A 22,259-nucleotide genomic window follows, 5' to 3' on the forward strand; every position below is an offset into this window, starting at 1 on the left:
ACATTTATGCCAGCTTGCACTATATTTACATAATGTGTGGGACAACAAGGGCTTTAATCAATTTAACAACTTTACTTTTGCAGAAGACAATTTAACGGAGGGATAACCTAGGATATCAAATCTATTTGCTTGCCTCTTGTTAGCATTAGCAACATTCTGTTGTACTTAAGATTGATTAGTTATTTGTGTAGAATATTCAGTCTTGTTTTATATGAACCTGGCTACAATTAGCAAAAAAATGACATAACAGTTAATGATGTAATCACCTATAATTTTCCCTGTTACATTGTTACACAGTAATGATTTGGTTAAGGTTAGGATTTAGGTTAGGGTTTAGGAAATACAATGAAATGATACAAAATGTTTTATAACGATGTTTATGGTCATGGTTGCCAGGTTACTATAAAGTGTTAGTGATTTTTCTAATACAGATTCTGATCACTTTCTGTGTCGGTGGTCACGTGATCTAATTGCAGTAAGCTTTGGATTTACCTATAACTTATAAAATGCCCTTATTAATCATCCCTGTAAATATGAGTTTACAAACCAGCTGTCGCTGCTGCACCTACTACTTTGTATATCTCATTAACAATTGGCAACTTCAAATTTTTAGTGTTAAGGAAATTCCTTGGGCAAAATCTACCAGTACCAATCACTTCGACCTGTGTGGTTGCCATATTGGGGTTATGTGACTTTTTGGTTTCCAGATGATAAAGACCTCCCGCTTTGAGGTATTGCGGGACGTCATACATGCCTTCATATGTGGCTCACACAGCTGTATTAGTGATTCACTGGGTCAGGTTCTATCCCTTTCCTGGCCTTTTGTTTTTACCTTGACTTACAGTAATATGGCTGCAATATTGAGGTCACATATCTTTGAAGTTACAGCTACATACAGACAGTACACTTGTAATGATGCAAATTAACATGGATGGAGACATTTAAAATAAAAATAAAGAATATTATACTTTCACTTGTATTGCTAAATTGGATTATATCCGTGTGCTAGGTCACGCCTACAGTACACAGAGTAACGTCGTGGGTGGCTATTACAGTGCTCTATGTAAAACCCGTACTGGATCTGGAGTTTGCTCTCGCTATATTACACACTTCAAGCTATATTAATGTTTGGTACACAACTGTATTCTTCGATTCTCATGCTTAAGTTCCATTGCCAGTGTTGTCCATTAAAAATTAACCCTTTCACTGCCACAATATCAGTAATACAGACCACATGCTTCGAGAGGGTATTTATAGTTATAGGTACACGGTTGTTGTTTTCTGTGAACTAAAGTTCCATTACAAATGGTGTTAAGTGATTAGTGATTGCTTTAGTGCCACATTATTTTAACCTCTGACCATATCATTGATGCAGACCACTCTCTTTCAGTGTCTTTACAAACTGTATTCTATCATTCTCTAAATAAAGTTCCATTACAGGTGGTGTCCAGTAAAAATAACCTTTTTTATTTTTTACTGCCACATTGTTTTTTAACCTATGGTTATCAATCATACAGATCTTTTTTTTTCAAATATACCTATTTCTTTATGTGTACACAAACCATTTGATCAGATATGACATACCTTTTAGATTATGCTATCAGGAATGCTTTGTTTTTGTTCACAAAAACTCCCTTTTATAATTTGAAATTCCAGGCTATCTAGAAAGAAAAAAAAACAATCCCAAGTTAATAAATTGAATACAAAGTCTTAATATATTAACCTTTGAAAAAAGAGTATTGAAAAAAAAAAAGATTTTTGGAAAACAATGCATGCATGGTAAACAGTAATAGAATGAATACTCATAATGCTTATTATCTGAGGTATGTGCATGTCAGAAATATGGCAGTTTGTGCATAACTGGTGAAATTGTGTTGTAATAAAGGAAGGTTGTGGCTTTATGGTATTTATTAGTTGTAAACTTTGCATGCATAATGTCAGACAGCTAAATGGGAATACCAAGCAGCTACTGGTCTTTTGTAGGTAGTGGCACACTATGGCGTAGTGCATCCTCATTATATCTGTGAGGAGAAATACCTTAATTCACTGCAGACATTAAATACAGATGTCTTTTCATTTTCAATGTTTCAATATTTCTTTCTATTTTTTAATGCTAGATATTCTGAATGTTCCCCAGTCATCTGCTGTTTGGTAATACTGTGCAGTGGAGCATCCTGATAGGTGGATGAATGTTCCCAATATTAAATAAAAATTCCCCTGCTCCCATTAATCAGGATGTTGTATAGACTGTATATACATGACCCATATTGGACTGTCTGTCAAATCCAGGTTTAAATGTGTACTAAAAAGGGCATTGGAACGTTTATGAATCCAGCATTCCAAATGGCTTTGTTTGTTCTGAAAATGAAGCCTTGACATTCACAGAATTTTTTTCATTGCAGGAACTCAACGTATTGTATGAAGGTTTCTATGTCATTGACTGTGGCTGAAAATGACACAGATCTCTGCTACAATTCCAAAATGAGGTACTTTGAAAAAGCTGAACTTAGCAAAAACAAAGAAATTTCATGCCCTGACATCGAGGATTACATACTGCCTCACAGAGAGCCCAATATAGTATGGTATAAGGTAAGCTCCATAGTTTTTACATCATTTGAATTATAGAATAATCAGCATGTCAAATATTTATTTTAAAAAGACCTGGTAGATTTGAAAGTAAAAAAGCAGCCAAAGAGAATGTAATCCTTGCAAATATTTGTAATTTCCTGTTAGTATATACCATCTACACAATACATGCAATTTTCAGACTGTTTAGGGCTGAATTTTTATTACATTTCTTTATATAGTTAGAACACAGCATACTATAAGCAATACTTCTTGTGTGCCCACAGAAGACCATTATAAACGTTTTAGGAAATAAATGTTTACAAAAAATGTACTGATGCATAATTGGACATTTGTTAATCAGACCATATATTGGAGACTTTATGGCAATCCCCTTTTTTAATTTATTGGTAGCAAATATTCAACATGGACATATTGATTTTCTTTAAAATGTATAAACCGGTATTTTTAAACAGGAATGAATCCCTACCCCTTTAAAAGAATGGTGACTTCTGTTGTCTCAGTTAGAACACGTAGTATATCAGGAAAGCGGCAGAATCATTAAGGTGTCAATACAATGCTGTGAGGGTGGCTGGGCGGTGACGTCAGGTCAGAAGCAGGAAGGAAACAAACTGACACCAAGCAGTACTGCAGTTCAAAAAGAAAGACGCGGTGGCGCTGTTTTATTTTTAAATAACAAAAATAAATAAAAAGTTGAAACAAAAAAACACACTGTGGTCACAGAGCTAAAACAAAAGGTTTAAATAAAGTAACACAAAGTAATAAATACAGGTCAGGCTGGGCAGTCGCTGTCACTGTTCCTGTATACTTTAATTTTTAAGTTTTAAGTTTTCTCTCTCCTCGCTCTCTCCGCTCTCACTCCTCATACACCCACTCAGAGTGCAGAGAGCTGCAGCCTTTTATGCAGGTGACCATCTCTCGATTTAGCAACAAATTAATCACTTAATTCGGGAGATGGCCACCTTCTGCACAAGGTTTTTAAACTGCTGAACTTGTTACTACTAAACAAAATAAAACACACGGCTACGCCGTCACATTCTAAATAGATACAAAAATAACAAAACACACGGCACTTCACCGTCATATAAATACACTAATACATCATAAAACAAAACAAATACAAAATAACAATCTGCACAGGGGAGGAGGGGAAAACCCCGTTCTAAAAATCAATAAACAAATATGTACAGGGCTCCTCGCCCTGTTACAAATGCATAACATTTACTCCAATTTATACAGTGTTTTTTTTTTTTTTTTGCGCAGTCCATTGGCTGGAAACCTATACTGACTACTTTAAGAACTAAATAATCATAATTTCTTAAATTAGCTACCACTTACACGAGGAAATAAAGAGGTCTCATTTGCACATGTTTTTTTTTTTTTTTCTAACGTGATACAAAGAGAAGTTAGTAATATCATCATCACTATTCATTACTGGAAATAGACTTGCAAACTCAACTGTTGCTTTCCAGACTTTATTCCTTGTACTTTTATTTCGCTTTGAAATACAGAGATATACAATATGATATACAAAGGTTGTATCATGCTAGCTCTGCATTACAGACACCTGTCTGAGGGCTTTATGAATCCAGTCCTCATAAAACAATACTACAAATCAGTCACAAACAAACACTACCTGTGCAAAAGGGGCAGCTGCCCAGAGCCTCTGGGTGACAGGGGCCCCTTCCAATCTAGGGTTGTGTTTGTGTAACATAATCTTGTGATAACCGAAGAGATAAGAAGCTGAGGCTGAGCTGAATAGTGTATCGACAGGCTTTTGGTATGCCTGAAACATCGGCTAACGGTCTATAGCGAAGTATGTGATCTGTTTGGATTCTTTATAAATTTTGCAAAGATGGACCTTGGCTCCATTAGAATTGCTGCAAATAAGTTGTCAGACTTCTACAAGCGTGATCTGGATATCAACTTTGGCGATGAGTTAATTCAGTTCCAGTCTTTTTGTATCAGAAAAAAGAAGACTGTAGCCTGGAACAATTTATGTATATATTCAGAAATTGCTTTGAAGATCTATCTCACACTAATGATCACTAACTGTTCTGGTGAACTATCTTTTTCGAAAATGAAGCTGATCAAAAACTTGCAACGGACTACTATGACCCAAAGTCGTCTCACAAATCTTACCATAATGAGTGCTGAATTGGACATACTTCGCAGTGTTGACTACACAGACATTATTCACATATTTGTCACCCAAAAGGCACGTAAGGTATTGCTTAGAAATAAATAGTAAACATGTTTAAATTTGCTATAATCTGAACATGGTGGGTGTAAATATGGAAAAATAAATAGGGGCCCCACCCGCTGAGGTTTGCCAAGTGTTTATAACGGTCCTGAACACTAAATAGTTTCTGTAGGACACAATTAAGATAGAAAACAAATGTTTATGATTTTTTGTTAATGCGTAATCAAAAATTGGTAAAAAAAAAAAAAAAAAAAAAAAATAATAAATAAAAAAAGATGTTTATATAGAGCTCTCACAGGGAGGTACTACTTCCTAACTGATATAAAAATACCACCAATTACCAAATACAGTTACTAATCAGTATAGTGAAGAAGGCACTGGTGTCTGTCTAACAGTGTTCTTAAAAGATTCACATTCAATTGTTATGTTAGAATTGTCTGCATTAGAATGTTTGTATGCACAGTAAAACTGGCCTGAACTTTGAACAAATTTCAGAAACAAGATTGTAAACATTGCAATTTTCACTATTTTTTACACTATCTTTATTGTTTAATCTTTCAAGTAAAAAAAAAACACCACACAACATTAAATGTATTAAGTAACTGCTGCAAACGTTTACACTAAGAGCAAAAGAAACTTGGCTGCCATTACTAATTAAGTAGATGAGAGAAAGAGCTGTTTAACTCGCACACAGGTTTAGTAAATATATTACGATTCAAAACTTTGCTATCGAGAAACAATTCAAAACCTATTTTTTTCAGCGCCACAAACATGCAAAACCATCAAAGGGTTTAAAAGCAAAGTCACCCTCCTTGTTTTTAAATTTCTGGTCCAATTTGCAGGGTGAATGTGAACTTTGACAAATGAATCTGCCTAGTAAGTATACAGTACTGTGCAAAAGTTTTAGGTAGGTGTGAAAAAATGCTGTAAAGTAAGAATGCTTTCAAAAATAGACATGTTAATAGATTATATTTATCAATTAACTAAATGCAAAGTGAGTGAACAGAAGAAAAATCTAAATCAAATCCATATTTGGTGTGACCACCCTTTGCCTTCATAACAGCATCAATTCTTCTAGGTACACTTGCACAAAGTCAGGGATTTTGTAGGCATATAGTCAGGTGTATGATTAAACAATTATACCAAACAGGTGCTAATGATCATCAATTCAATATGTAGGTTGAAACACAATCATTTACTGAAACAGAAACAGCTGTGTAGGAGGAATAAAACTGGGTGAGGAACAGCCAAACTCAGCTAACAAGGTGAGGTTGCTGAAGACAGTTTACTGTCAAAAGTCATACACCATGGCAAGACTGAGCACAGCAACAAGACACAAGGTAGTTATACTGCATCAGCAAGGTCTCTCCCAGGCAGAAATTTCAAGGCAGACAGGGGTTTCCAGGTGTGCTGTCCAAGCTCTTTTGAAGAAGCACAAAGAAACGGGCAACGTTGAGAACCGTAGACGCAGTGGTCGGCCAAGGAAACTTACTGCAGCAGATGAAAGACACATCATGCTTAGTTCCCTTCGCAATCGGAAGATGTCCAGCAGTGCCATCAGCTCAGAATTGGCAGAAAACAGTGGGACCCTGGTACACCCATCTACTGTCCGGAGAAGTCTTGTCAGAAGTGGCCTTCATGGAAGACTTGTGGCCAAAAAGCCATACCTCCAACGTGGAAACAAAGCCAAGCGACTCAACTATGCATGAAAACACAGGAACTGGGGTGCAGAAAAATGGCAGCAGGTGCTCTGGACTGATGAGTCAAAATTTGAAATATTTGGCTGTAGCAGAAGGCAGTTTGTTTGCCGAAGGCCTGGAGAGCAGTACACGAATGAGTGTCTGCAGGCAACAGTGAAGCATGGTGGAGGTTCCTTGCAAGTTTGGGGCTGCATTTCTGCAAATGGAGTTGGGGATTTGGTCAGAATTAATGGTCTCCTCAATGCTGAGAAGTACAGGCAGATACTTATCCATCATGCAATACCATCAGGGAGGCATCTGATTGGCCCCAAATTTATTCTGCAGCATGACAACGACCCCAAACATACAGCAAAAGTCATTAAGAAATATCTTCAGCGTAAAGAAGAACAAGGAGTCCTGGAAGTGATGGTATGGCCCCACAGAGCCCTGATCTCAACATCATCAAGTCTGTCTGGGATTACATGAAGAGAGAGAAGCAACCGAGGCTGCCTAAATCCACAGAAGAACTGTGGTTAGTTCTCCAAGATGTCTGGGCCAACCTACCTGCCGAGGTCCTTCAAAAACTGTGTGCAAGTGTACCTAGAAGAATTGATGCTGTTTTGAAGGCAAAGGGTGGTCACACCAAATATTGATTTGATGTAGATTTTTCTTCTGTTCACTCACTTTGCATTTTGTTAATTGATAAATATAAACTATTAACATGTCTATTTTTGAAAGCATTCTTACTTTACAGCATTTTTTCACACCTGCCTAAAACTTTTGCACAGTACTGTAGGTGTCTAAAATGTGTGTCCCACGCAGGAAGAAATAAGGCTGATGTTAGTGAGAAAGAAAAAAAAATACCTGAGACAACCTGACAGCAGAAAACATGAAAGCAAATGGTGAAGTTTGTAAGTTGAGTTGAAGGCAAGGAATACCAAAAAGTAGAGGTCCAGCAATACGTTTACAGACCTCAATATCTTTTTCTCACACAGTAACATCCTTGAGGCATACTTGTCTTGAGCCTGGCTCTTTTAGCACAGAAAACTTTGGACTCTAAATGTAGAGACTGGGGTTCAGTCCTCAGTCACTGCAATTTATATTATGCTGATGTGCTTTCATTAATGTGACACACATTGGGTAAAATATTTCTACTGATGGTAATTAATTGGAATTATATTTTCTATTTGATGTATGCCCCTACACAATATACTAACTTAAAAAGTGGCTAGATATGCTGAGATATATATATATATATATATATATATATATATATATATATATATACACACACACACACAGTGCCTTGCATAAATATACACCCCCCCTTGGACTTTTCCACATTTTGTAGTGTTACAACCTGGAATTAAAATGGATTTAATTTGGATTTTTACCATTTGATTTACACAACATACATAACACTTTGAAGGTGCAAAATATTTTTATTGTGACACAAAAGTTAATTAAACAAAAAAAAGCATTCACCCCCCTGAGTCAATACTTGGTAGAAGCACCATTGGCAGCAATTACAGCTGTGAGTCTTTTTGGGTAAGTCTCTACCAGCTTTGCACATCTGGATCCTGCAATTTTTGCCCATTCTTCTTGGCAAAATTGCTCACGCTCTGTCAAGTTGGATGGGGACCGTTGGTGAACAGCAATTTTCAAGTCTTGCCACAGATTCTCAATCGGATTGAGGTCTGGGCTTTGACTGGGCCATTCTAAAACATTCAGATTCTTGTTTTTAAACCACTCCAGTGTAGCTTTGGCTGTGTGTTTAGGGTCATTGTCCTGCTGGAAGGTGAACCTCCGCCCCAGTCCCAGGTCTCTTGCAGAATGAAACAGGTTTTCCTCTAGAATTTCCTTGTATTTGGCTCCATCCATCTTGCCCTTAATCCTGACCAGTTTTCCAGTCCCTGCCGATGAAAAGCATCCCCATAACATGATGCTGCCACCACCATACTTCACCGTGGGGATGGTGTTCTCAGGGTGATGAGCAGTGTTGGCTTTGCGCCACACATAGCGTTTTGCGCTAAGGCCAAAAAGTTCAATTTTGGTCTCATCAGACCAGAGAACCTTTTTCCACATGTTTGCTGTGTCTCCCACATGCCTTTTGGCAAAATCCAAACGGGATTTGATATGTTTTTTTTTTCAGCAATGGCTTTCTTCTCACCACTCTTCCATAAAGCCCAGCTTTGTGGAGCGTCCGGGTTATAGTTGTCCCATGGACAGTTTCTCCCATCTCAGCTGTGGATCTCTCCAGCTCCTTCAGAGTTACCATTGGCCTCTTGGTTGCTTCTCTGACTAATGCCCTCCTTACCTGGTCACTTTTTGATGGACAGCCTTCTTTAGGCAGGGTCGCGGTTGTGCCATATTTTTTCCATTTTTTAATAGTGGATTTAACGGTGCTCCGGGGGATGTTCAAAGTTTGGGATTTTTTTTATAACCCAACCCTGATTGGTGCTTCTCCAGAACTTTATCCCGGACTTGTTTTGATAGCCCCTTGGTCTTCATGATGCTGTTTGTTTAGATATGCTCTCTAACAAACTCTGGGGCCTTCCAGAAACAGGGTGGACTCCGTTCAACTAATTATGTGACTTCTGAAGACAATTGGTTGCACCAAAGCTTATTTAGGGGTCTCACAGCAAAGGGGGTGAATACTTATGCAATCAAGACTTTTCAGTTTTTTATTTGTAAGTAATTTTGAAAAATATGTAGATTTTTTTCCCCACTTCGACATTATGGACTATTTTGTGTAGATCAGTGTCAAAAAATCCTAATTAAATTCATTTTAATTCCAGGTTGTAACACTACAAAATGTGGAAAAGTCCAAGGGGGGTGAATACTTATGCAAGGCACTGTATATATATATATATATATAAATATATATATATATATATATATATATATATATATATATATATATATATATATATATGTCAGTCTGCTCCAGTGAATGAGCCTTAAAATCCAGAGACTTGGATTTGATCATCAGTCTCACGCCACTTGCTCCTTCATTTTAATGCAACAGTATTTTATGTCTGGAAAATACCTGATAGTAGCACTTGTTTGTCTCTGACTATTATTCAGACTGTTGTGTTTAATTGAAAAATGTGTCGAAATGCTGACCTGTATTTGAATTCTTTTTTTCTTTTATTTTATATTTAAAGGAATGCAAGCCAAAAGTATGGAGACAGACAGTTGTACGGAGGAAGGATACTCTAATTATACGTGAGGTTCGAGAAGATGATATCGGGAATTACACTTGTGAACTGCAGTTTGGAAACTTTGTAGTACGAAGAACTACAGAATTAACTGTAACAGGTAAGCACTGAAACATCGTTAAACCTTTAATGAAAATAGAGCTTATATATAGTTCTTGAAAATAAGCTTTCCTTTTCTTTTGAAGATTAATGTGACTGGTTTCCCAACTTACTGGTGAAGGTATTTTTAAGATGCTTTGCAGGTTTGACTGAACTCTTAAATGACACCTAAAATCACCTGACACCTAAAGTTGCAATATATGTTGTAACCACACATTATTGTAAAAATCAATTCATAGTGGTGAACACTTAAAATTAATAATAATTCAAATTATTAAAAAAAAAAAAAAACAGTGATACAATGAGACAGTATTGGTACAGTGGCCCAATATTGCTAAAATAAAGAAAGCCAGCATACACCTTACAAAAGGTACCATCTGGCATTGCCCGTCGTGCATGATCAGCGTCCAGGCACAGGACGTACATTTTGTGGCCGTCCTGTGCCTGGCCCCGCATCTCACACAGTCGTGGAACGACAGATTTACTACACTGGACAGGGGGTGAGTACGCAGGGTGGAAGGCATGGGAGGGCTATGCATGGAAGTGATATGTGTACCGGGGCTATGCACGGAGATGCTATGCACCGGGTTAATACATGGGGTATCCTGCACTGGGGTAAGACACCGGTGCTATGTATGAGAGTACTATGCACCGAGGTGTACTGGACACAGAAACACTGGGTGAGTGCACGGGGATGCAGAGGAGTGTAATGCACACCGGAGCTATACACAGAAGTGCCATGCGCCGGGTTAATGCATGGGGCACCGGTAATGCACGTGGCACCAGGTTAGTGAACAGGGCATGAGAGTGTTACTCACTGGGCAATGCAAGGCGCAGCGAGGCACACGGAGCACAGGGGCACCGAGCGAGTGTGTGGGGTACTACGCACGGGAGTGCCGTGTACCACTGATTAAAACCCAAGGTGTTATGCACTAAGTGCTATGCACCGAGTTAATGTGCTGTATTACACCGAGCCAAAGCTACGAGGCGCGGCACACTAAAATACTTTGCACTCTGGATTGAAGTTCCAGCGACGAACTGGAAGTCAATACATTTCAGCTGAAGAAACCACTTCCTATTTAATTGCTGTTTAAAGCAGAAAGTTCCAGACTGGGATACATTTACTCAGGGACTACTTCAGCACTTTTCTCAATAATGTTAAGAAATAATGTGCAAGTCTTCTGCCTGCATTTGGCAAGGGCAGTCTGCTGCAGTGGGTTTGCCAGTTGTATCTCCACCGTACGCAAGCTAATTTATTATAAGACAATTGAGCCGGACAATTTACCTTGATGCCTTGATTGACTTGCTGATTCTGTTTCACATTCTTCATTATTCGAACACAAGAGCAAGCAATGACATTAATCACTTCCCCCAGATGCTACTTTAACTTGCATTTCATTCTCGCACTTGCCAGGAACTAGGTAGCTTCCAATGTGTCCGTTTCGTGTTGTGTTGTTCTTTCCCGCTAATTTCACCAAATGTTCTCATAATTAGGATGTATCGGCTTAAGACTTAAAGGCAAACCGTTAAAAGGAAAATAAACACTGAAAAATTCAAACCATACTTAAGAGTATGAAAACAATGTGCGTGGTAATCGAAAAATATCTTATGCTTATGCTGGCGTTGGTTTCAGGATGCATTGAAATTTGCAAAGGATTTAAAACATTTTGTGTGACCTGAGACAGGCAAGCATTCATTACTTTCACAAAATAATTTGTTTTGTAATTGAATTAGCTAAATGAATGTTATTCAATTACATACTTCCTTTTATTCATATTACATCTTCTGGCTTTTATAGTGTATGTAAGACATACATAATTACAGAAAAGCATGTCAGAGACAAATAGAAAATTCATAAGTTATGGGCCCTCTTTTAAGATAAGAGACCACCTGTGTTAAGAGACCACTATTAGACTGTCCCTTGAGTGGTCTCTTAATACAGGTTTGACTGTGTTTGTGTGTGTGTGTGTGTGTGTGTATGTATGTGTGTGTGTGTGTGTGTGTGTGTGTGTGTGTATATATATATATATATATATATATATATATATATATATATATATATATATATATATATTAATATTATTCATCAGCCACTTGTTCATACTTGTTTAATTGATGTATTTTCCCAATAATTTAACTTACCAATCTATAGTTTAATAAAAATGAATAGAGGCTTTAACACATGTCTGCATTGCCAGCAGATTGTGACTAGTAGTTTATGTTCATTTACAGTGCCTTGCGAAAGTATTCGGCCCCCTTGAACTTTGCGACCTTTTGCCACATTTCAGGCTTCAAACATAAAGATATGAAACTGTAATTTTTTGTGAAGAATCAACAAGTGGGACACAATCATGAAGTGGAACGAAATTTATTGGATATTTCAAACTTTTTTAACAAATAAAAAACTGAAAAATTGGGCGTGCAAAATTATTCAGCCCCTTTACTTTCAGTGCAGCAAACTCTCTCCAGAAGTTCAGTGAGGATCTCTGAATGATCCAATGTTGACCTAAATGACTAATGATGATAAATAGAATCCACCTGTGTGTAATCAAGTCTCCGTATAAATGCACCTGCACTGTGATAGTCTCAGAGGTCCGTTTAAAGCGCAGAGAGCATCATGAAGAACAAGGAACACACCAGGCAGGTCCGAGATATTGTTGTGGAGAAGTTTAAAGCCGGATTTGGATACAAAAAGATTTCCCAAGCTTTAAACATCCCAAGGAGCACTGTGCAAGCGATAATATTGAAATGGAAGGAGTATCAGACCACTGCAAATCTACCAAGACCTGGCCGTCCCTCTGAACTTTCAGCTCATACAAGGAGAAGACTGATCAGAGATGCAGCCAAGAGGCCCATGATCACTCTGGATGAACTGCAGAGATCTACAGCTGAGGTGGGAGACTCTGTCCATAGGACAACAATCAGTCGTATACTGCACAAATCTGGCCTTTATGGAAGAGTGGCAAGAAGAAAGCCATTTCTTAAAGATATCCATAAAAAGTGTCGTTTACAGTTTGCCACAAGCCACCTGGGAGACACACCAAACATGTGGAAGAAGGTGCTCTGGTCAGATGAAACCAAAATCGAACTTTCTGGCAACAATGCAAAACGTTATGTTTGGCGTAAAAGCAACACAGCTCATCACCCTGAACACACCATCCCCACTGTCAAACATGGTGGTGGCAGCATCATGGTTTGGGCCTGCTTTTCTTCAGCAGGGACAGGGAAGATGGTTAAAATTGATGGGAAGATGGATGGAGCCAAATACAGGACCATTCTGGAAGAAAACCTGATGGAGTCTGCAAAAGACCTGAGACTGGGACGGAGATTTGTCCTCCAACAAGACAATGATCCCAAACATAAAGCAAAATCTACAATGGAATGGTTCACAAATAAACATATCCAGGTGTTAGAATGGCCAAGTCAAAGTCCAGACCTGAATCCAATCGAGAATCTGTGGAAAGAACTGAAAACTGCTGTTCACAAATGCTCTCCATCCAACCTCACTGAGCTCGAGCTGTTTTGCAAGGAGGAATGGGCAAAAATTTCAGTCTCTCGATGTGCAAAACTGATAGAGACATACCCCAAGCGACTTACAGCTGTAATCGCAGCAAAAGGTGGCGCTACAAAGTATTAACTTAAGGGGTTGAATAATTTTGCACGCCCAATTTTTCAGTTTTTTATTTGTTAAAAAAAAGTTTGAAATATCCAATAAATTTTGTTCCACTTCATGATTGTGTCCCACTTGTTGTTGATTCTTCACAAAAAATTACAGTTTCATATCTTTATGTTTGAAGCCTGAAATGTGGCAAAAGGTCGCAAAGTTCAAGGGGGCCGAATACTTTGGCAAGGCACTGTAATTGTCCTTGACCTTATCTGAGGGAAAAATATTTCTGTACTGGTAATTTTATTTTAAAGAAGCAATTTTGGTAAGATGCATCCACCTTTGTAAATCTGTCTCTTTTTCTTGTCTTGTGTATCCTTTATGTTTCATTTATATTTAATCAAGTAGTTTAATGAGTGCTGCATTATTCAGGGAATATAAATATGATATTAATGTGATAACTGTCAATGTATACATTTCTAGCTCCATTAAACACTGTCTGGCTGCGTTGGCGGAGATAAACATTACTGTTTCTGTGCAAGTTGGATCCCAATCATTTGTTACAACCGGCCCTATCGTCTCAAGGGGAGAACATGTCTAACCTGTGTATTGTAAATTAGAAAGACCTGTAGGAATCTAGTCCTTTAAGTGCCTTTATTGTCTTTTTTAATTTAACATAACTCCCCTAGATTGTTATTTGATTGTTGTACTGATAAGTCAAGTGGTAATTTACATTGACATCTGACTTGCACGACTCAGAATCTGCCCACTCAGATTGGCACAGTTGTATGCAACTGGTGAGATATGAAAATTAAAATTGAAAGTTATCACATTAAGGAGCAAAGCCTCTGAAACATGTTGCACAATTAACAACTTTTGCCTGTAAAAGGCAAATGATTTATTACTTTTAATGATTTATTTTTTTCAAAAATATACAGTTCAAGCCTTAGTCATACTGGACGAATCACAGTATATTTCTTTATTTGAAGTTGTATAATAATATTGCACTATATGGAGAACTATATATATATATGGAATAATATATGTATCAATATATTTGAATATACTGCATTTTGTATTATATGACAGTGGGACTGACTGCTCCACTTACATCTATAGAGATTCCAAGTCTGTAAATACTAGGATTACCATATATGTGCTGCTGATGATAGGGCTTTCTCTGTTCATGATACATTTCGTATTTATTTGCTATACATGCTTGTGGACAGACTTTATGTGACCTGGGAGTACAGAACAATACACCAAGTTGAGAAGCAGAGACAAACATATGTGGTAAAAATACAAAATGTGTTTTATTTGGGTCATTCCTCATTTCAGGAAGCTAATCCCCCTACCCTTAACAGCCATTACAGAAGAAGAGGTGAGGGGTGAAGTAAACAATTTGTAATTTACATCTATCAGATTACAGTTTATTATACCCCAGCAATATAGACCCTTATATCATTTAAGAGCAATTTCCGCAATCAATCATGTTGTTCACAGGATCACATCCATTCCTACGTTATAATTTTTCTTGTGCTCAGAAATCATTTATTCTGTGGATAGGGACAGGCAATTACTGTCTAGTGATTATGCTAAACAGTAAACATCAATATGCCATGTTCATTTTTTTTTTCTTGCTGTAGGATGATATAGAATTCGGACTTATTTGATTTGTACCTGGATGGGATTGTCAATTATCTGCACACTACATTGCGTGTAGCATATTCTGTTTCAGCTCTGTTTGTTTTTTCTACTAAATTCAAATATCTAAGAATTAATGATCAAGTATAGTGATGAAACATATTATACATTATTATCCATTAGGTTGCATGTCATTTATTGTAATTTCTATGTTCCTACAGAGATATAATATCTATTTTTTCACTTGTTTACTTGTCCATGGTCTTAGTGTGTCATAAGACAAATCAGGAGAGGAGCCTTTGCTTTCAGTCCTCAGCTCAACAACACAAGACCATGCAGTTTCTATCACAGGACACTAGGACTTCCACCAAGCACCCCAAACATTGTGACCTGTTACCGAAGCCCACTATGCTCAGTGGAAAAAGCTGTGTCACAGCCACTGCCTTGAGTGACAAGACACTTTCTCATGACTGGTGTTGAATAGTTGCATACAACTCTCACAAAGCGTATCTACAGTAGGTCTAGTGTATTCCATGACATGCCATATGCATACATTTTGCAGACCACAGGGGGTTGTAATTTTGCTTACAATCTCTGATTTTTTTCTACCACTCATTGGACATTATTTGTATCACATTTGGCCCCTGAGTCTGGGTTTACTCACCCCTAATGTAGATCAATATTATAAACTTCATGTAAAGCTAAGAACACTATGGGCTAAATTGAATGATATACTCTTTAAACAAATACACCTGAGATTTGCATGTGTAAAAAAAGAACAAGCATTAACATTGGCCTTTATCTTTTATCCAGTGGAATCAATCAGCCAAGGTTAATCTGGGACTGTTCTTTTATTTTGAAAACTACATGAACTAAACTATAATGAATATTAAGAATAAACTATAATGATAACTAATAAAACAGCAAGAGAAACACTGGGAATTAATCAGAAGAGTCAATGGCCCATAGTCTATTACAAAGATCTTCAGTGATAAATGAAATTGGTGGTGATAAATAAAACCCTAGCCACCATTTAACGCCAATTGCTACTCTATTAAACTACCACTAGCCAATGATAAGGACACAAAGCAATTGGCCACCACAGCCATAGTGACTATCACATTTTATCTATTGCTAATATATGCAAACAACCGAATAACTTATACTAATGAAATTTTGAGCTGAACTCGTTTTCCATTGTACAGTATTTTTCCATTAATTTCCCATACACCTTTAAATGCAAATTTTAAAATGGCTGCTCTAAAGTGAAAATCTGTTTAATTTATATTAGCACGGTCTATATCATTCTGGTTACTTCACACTCACACGGTCATGTCTCTGCAGTAAGACTGATTCAAAAAAAGGTTTATATCTAAAATAAAACTCACGGTGAACAAGCTTTAGCCTTTGCAGTTCTTCCTTCCCACTCTTGGCTATGAAAAGACATTTGATCATCCTATAACCCATTGGGATTTAGAGCATTGTACAGCATTTACAGCATTTTAAGGTAACCCATGGGTAAACATTGATAGGTGGTTGATGCAATTCAGGACGATTCTCCAGTTCTGTATATTTTTTCTTTCATTATTACCTTAAATACAGCTAACAAAATACAGCTTCCAATGCTAAAGCCAAACATCGCAGCACCTGGTCATGGCGCCAAGTAAACCGTCCTTGGCTAAGAGCCACCTTACATCCTGTCAAAATGTGCCTTAATGTTGCAGGTGATGAACACAAAAGACATGAGGGATCCTCTCCTACCCAGAGGTTTAGGTTATGTGGTGATGGGAGAACATCATATGTTGACCTGATGAGGAAACTGATCCTGCTCTGTTCCATTGACCATAGGTCTTGCCAGCCAATCTTGCGTTGTTCCACACTCTCCCTTCTCATCCATTCTCCCTGCTTGGCCTGGGAAATGGCCTTTACGCACCTCATCCTCTCCTCCTACTTTTGCACCTCGTTGACTACCAGCTTCCTCCGTTGAGCTGGGGCTGCCTTGTGCCATATAGGAGGAGCTGAACTGAGACCAAGACCCTCTCTTCCATGCTGAACTTGCCCCATGATATCACCAATTCGAAGCTTTTACATCCTCCACAGCTTTCTTTGCCGCCCACTTTCTTCCAGTTTTCAACACAGGTGCTGCCTCCCTTACGCATTTGTCGCGTGACTCTACTAATGTAATATCCAGTCGGACCTTGGCGCACTTAAACTCCTCGGTTAGAGCGGAGACTGGTAGCTGCAGTATTCCTTTACCATAGATGCCCACTCTGCTGAGGCAGCGTGGAACTCCCAACCATTTCCTGATGTATGAACTGATGAAAGCTTCCAGCTTCTCTACTGTTGTCAAAGAAACCTTGTACGCAGTCAGTGGCCACAGCAACCTCGGCAGTAGACCAAACTGAAAGCACCAGAGTTTTAGTTTGCCTGGTAAAGCGCTGCTGTCTATGCACTTCAACCCTTCAACTGCTTGTTGTCTAACTTCTCCCACACGAACTGTGTCCTTTCAATCCCCGTCGTACCATCTCCCAAGACTTTTCACTGGCTTCTCAGACACTGTTGGTATTGCCTCACCATTAATGAAGAACATTTTATCTACTACTTTACCTTTAATTATAGAGATGCTCCTTGATTTAGTGGGCTTGAATTGCATTCGTGCCCATTCAATGTCATTGGCTAATTTGCCCAATAACCAATTAGTACAGGCTACTGATGTAGTCATGGTTGTCATGTCATCCATGTATGCTCGAATTGGTGGTAGTCGCATTCCAGAAGCCAAGCGCTCTCCTCGCACTACCCATTTTAATGCCCTAATGATTACTTCCATTGCTATGGTAAAAGCCATAGCCATTATCCTGCCATTATTCCAACTTCTAGGCATTTCCATGTAGTGCTGAATTCTGAAGTTGAAAAACTAAATTGCAAATCTCCAAAATAGGCTTTCACTAAATTTGTTATTGTCATCGGTACACTGAAAAAATCAAATGCTGCCCAAAGACGTTCAGGTGGCACTGAACCATATGCATTAGCCAAATCCAGGAATGTCACATGGAGCTCCTTCCTCTCCTTTTTAGCTGATTGAATTTGTTGCCAGATCACATTGATGTGTTCTAAGCATCCTGGGAAACCTGGAATGCCCGCTTTTTGTATTGAAGTGTCAATGAAGCAGTTCTTTAATAGGTAAGTTGACAATCTCTGAGCAATAATGCTGAAGAAAATCTTGCCTTCTATGTTTAATAGGGAAATAGGGCGAAACTGACTGATGCTTGTAGAATCTTTTTCTTTAGGTATAAAGACTCCATCTGCTCAGCGTCATGCTCTTGGTACAACCTGTTTTTCCCATGCCACTTTCATCAATTGCCACAGGATTCGTAGAACTCCTGAAGCACTCTTGTACACTCTGTATGGAACTCCATTAGGCCCTGGAGATGATGAAGCCCTTGCTTTTTTCACAGTTCGCTCTACTAAAGATAACTAATGTAACTGTTTTCTAATCAATAAAGTAAATGTTCCCAAATCTATATGAAAATGTAAACATTCATTGCCATGAAGAAGTACATGTCTAATTTCATTAGTAAAAACTTAAAGAGGCTTACCATAGTAAAATGTGATGAAACCAGAGCTATGTTTACTGAAGGCATGGTGAAGCACAGTCAAGCCAGGGGACAACTGTATATTAAAGCTTGGTTTAAAAAATATATAATAATAATAATCACTGTGCAAATGTAGCCTAGCATCATTAACACACACCTTCCTGATTTCAAGCTGTTTTTTGGTCTGGTTGATTTTGTTGTTTAAGAATATCTGTGGTGAAAAATCAGTAAGAATGATTTGCTTTTTGGTTTGTAATATGGCAGGGGTGGTCCAGTGGTTAAAGAAAGGGTCCTGTTACTGTGTGTGACCCTGAGAAAGTCACTGAACCTCCTTATGAGACGTAAAGCCGAGGTCCTATTGTAAGTGGCTCTGCAGCAGCAGCAGTTGTGATGCATTGTTCACCCCCTAGTCTTTGTAAGTTGTTTTGAATAAAAGCATCTGCTAAATTACTAATTAAGGGGTGTTCAAATTAGAGTCTTTTGATTATCACCACTTGATTTCATAACTCAAATGGGGTCCATCATTCCACTGTGTGGTTGAAAGCCTGTTTCACTTTGATGTCTGTCAAGAGCCCTTCTTTGACTAGCACATATTGTCTTGTCTTTGAACTAAAGCACAGTGAAAAGGTGGACACTAACAAACCACCTCAACATTGTATTTTGTTTTTAAATCTTTCTTTTCTTAATCTTATAATAGGAATAAAAAGTTATGTATTTTCAGTTTCATTAAGTGTAATGACCACAGCTTGAACAGATTCTTTGCTGTTGTTTGTTTAACACATTGGCAAAATACATTACAAATGTTCCACACAAGTGATGTTAACAGATTATCAAGACAATGAGAGTGTTATACACCTAACCAAACTGTTAGACACTATTAGAATATCAAACACACTTGTAAGATAACCTTTATGCATGCACTTGAGTTTTAATGACCCCTGTTATTGCTTCAAAGGAAAAGGGTAATTTTCATTTCATTTTCTTTAAGTCTTGTTAAATTTAATGGCCTACCCCCAATGTGGTCTATTAAAAATAAATGTATAGTAGATATAGCCCAGCATTTAGTAATGAATTAATTTGCCCTAGTTACTGGTAGCGTATGATCTAGACTTAAAACTTGAACCTCCTGTTCCTTCTACTGTATGTTTTTTTGGACCATCCACAAACTTTTTTTCGCTATAAGTTGATAGCTTAACTTTTGCAGTGGGCACAATGTTTACTTTTGCACATTTTCCTTTTTTTCTTTTTGCATTTCAGAATTTTTTGTGGCAAAAATAGTTGCCCAAAGCACTCCCCAGTAGCAAGGGTAGTGATTCTGAACGTTATAACTGAACTGTACAGAGCAAAGTAAGCTGGGATCAATGGATTGAATCTTTTGCAGCTTGGAGAGCTTAGTTAGGGAAGAGGAGAACTAAGCAATATGAAAATGTTAAATGAAAGGCTTTTTTGATATTGGCACTGGTTCCCATCAATAATGAAATGCTAGCGAATTTAAGGGTTGAAAGAAAATCTATAATAAACATACAATATGGCTTTATTGCTGTTTTGCAAAATGTACATTCATTTCTCAAGCAATACTAATTTAAGAATTTAGGTATAGTTACGGTATAGTTAACCTGAATTTTTTACATTTCCTTTATGTTTTGAAACAATCAAAAATATGAATTTGAAAAAAAATTGAAATTTGTATTCTTAATATAGGGTGTGACCATGTGGTCAAATTGAATTTCGTGGGACACCTGTGAGTGGGTGGTGCTCCCACATGATGTAGCAGGTTCCTGCAGCTCAGGAACATCATCTCTCATTTCATTGAGGCCCTCATCTCCTAGAAACTCCCACTGGCAAGAACAACAACTGCTCCAGAACTCATGATATAATGACAACATTTTTTCAGACTTACCGAAATCTTACTGACTTGATTTGTGAACAAGCAGCAACTCAGAACACCTGCTGCTGTACACGACCTATGTGGTTGGGCCACCGGACTCCCATATAAGAGAGTGCTACATGTGGTCATATGGTCACACTAGGTTAATTTGTGGTCTACAAGTCAATCTACATAAACATACATTAAAGTGTTATTTCAGTCATGGAATTGGAAAGGTTATGTTGATAACATAACCATAGCATATTAAATTGAGGTCCCAGTATGATGCATTTACATTGTATCCCTTTTCGATCTTATTTTACTGCAAAAATGCTCCATAACTGCTGTAAGGTTTTGTGGTCAATTTGAAACTATAGCAGAGCTAGGTGTGTGTGTATCTATCTATCTATCTATCTATCTATCTATCTATCTATCTATCTATCTATCTATCTATCTACCTATCTATCTATCTACCTATCTATATATATAAACAGAAGTAGTCTTTGAAGTCTTTGAACTTAAAGTGGAAAAAGGTGCCTGATATGACATTTTTGTGGAAGATACCCATACAACTTTGGTCTGAACATGCATGTGCTGCCTTTGTCAAGTGCTATACAGACTTAGCATGTGTATTCTACCACCTTTGAATAGTTTGAATCTTTAATTTCTAACAACTAAATGTGACCATATTAACTGGGTAATTTTGTCAGATAGCAGATGCAGCAGACAAAAAATTTTACATACTGGAAATTGATAGGTGAAATGGTAGCCATATTAGTCCTGAGATGATAGACAAAGAGAAGGAGATGCGATACCTTTTATTGGACTAACTAAACAATCATTAGTCACAAGCTTTCAAGACCAATTCAATCTTCAATCTTTCCTACTTTCACCTGAAGAAGAGACCTTTGAGGTCTTGAAAGCTTGTGATTAATTATTGTTTAGTTAGTTCAATAAAAGGTATCACATCTCCTTCTCTTTGTCTACACTAGAAAGAAATCAAGTCAGACTTTTTTTTTCAAACATTGCATTTGCAGATTCTCACTTTCAGGACAAGTAGTTTTTTGTTAGAAACTGGTGCATTAAGTTATTCAAGTTTATTTTGCTTTAGTTAATCCCATGACAGCAGATAGGATGAAGTAAATGTTTAAAACCAGCAATGTGATATACATGTGCAAACTGATCAGCTGTTGATAACTATAAACAAAACACAACATCTTAAAAACAAGGCAATACAATATAATTATTAATAGACAATGAAGCAATTCAACGAGTCATTGAAATAAGTCACAATTACTGTATATCTGTTGACACTGTAGAGCTGGGAGCATTTTAAAATGGTTTTTTTTTGTGGGTGGTCGGTCCTTGGAATAACCCAACCTTCCCCTACATTAAACTTTGTGAGGTTGGCGAAAGTGCACATTTACATATCCTAATTATATGCTCAGTTTTTTTTCAGATAGCCAGAGAGTAGTGTCTGGATACATTCTGTGCCGTGGCTGGTGTGACAATCCTCCCTAACTGAGGCTGACACTATTTTCACACAGTGCTTGTTATTGTAATGGAATGCCACCAGACTCAAATAATTGTTGACATTCTATTATGGAGAACATGATAAGTCAAACCAATGTGGTTAAACTGTCATTTGCTACATGTGTTTGCCGGAAATCGAAGCTCTTAGGACATGTGGACCTTCATTAACACTTACATTGTGACTACTTTACCATCAACATTGTTAAGCCTATTACATGCCTCTTATAGCG

General features: G+C 37.6%; 1 protein-coding gene across 3 annotated transcripts in view; it reads left to right on the top strand.

Moving 5' to 3' along the window:
- Positions 1–22,259, top strand: part of LOC117405223 (interleukin-1 receptor accessory protein-like 1) — a 512,848-nt gene that overhangs the window by 281,575 nt on the left and 209,014 nt on the right. For all 3 annotated transcript variants that reach the window (XM_034008100.3, XM_034008101.3, XM_059029879.1), the window contains 2 exons: positions 2,403–2,589; positions 9,636–9,789. In XM_034008100.3, coding sequence (XP_033863991.1) covers positions 2,403–2,589; positions 9,636–9,789 — 341 coding nt within the window. The remainder of the gene's footprint in view (positions 1–2,402; positions 2,590–9,635; positions 9,790–22,259) is intronic.

Source organism: Acipenser ruthenus, chromosome 9, assembly GCF_902713425.1.
Source record: "Acipenser ruthenus chromosome 9, fAciRut3.2 maternal haplotype, whole genome shotgun sequence".
Lineage (NCBI taxonomy): Eukaryota > Metazoa > Chordata > Actinopteri > Acipenseriformes > Acipenseridae > Acipenser > Acipenser ruthenus.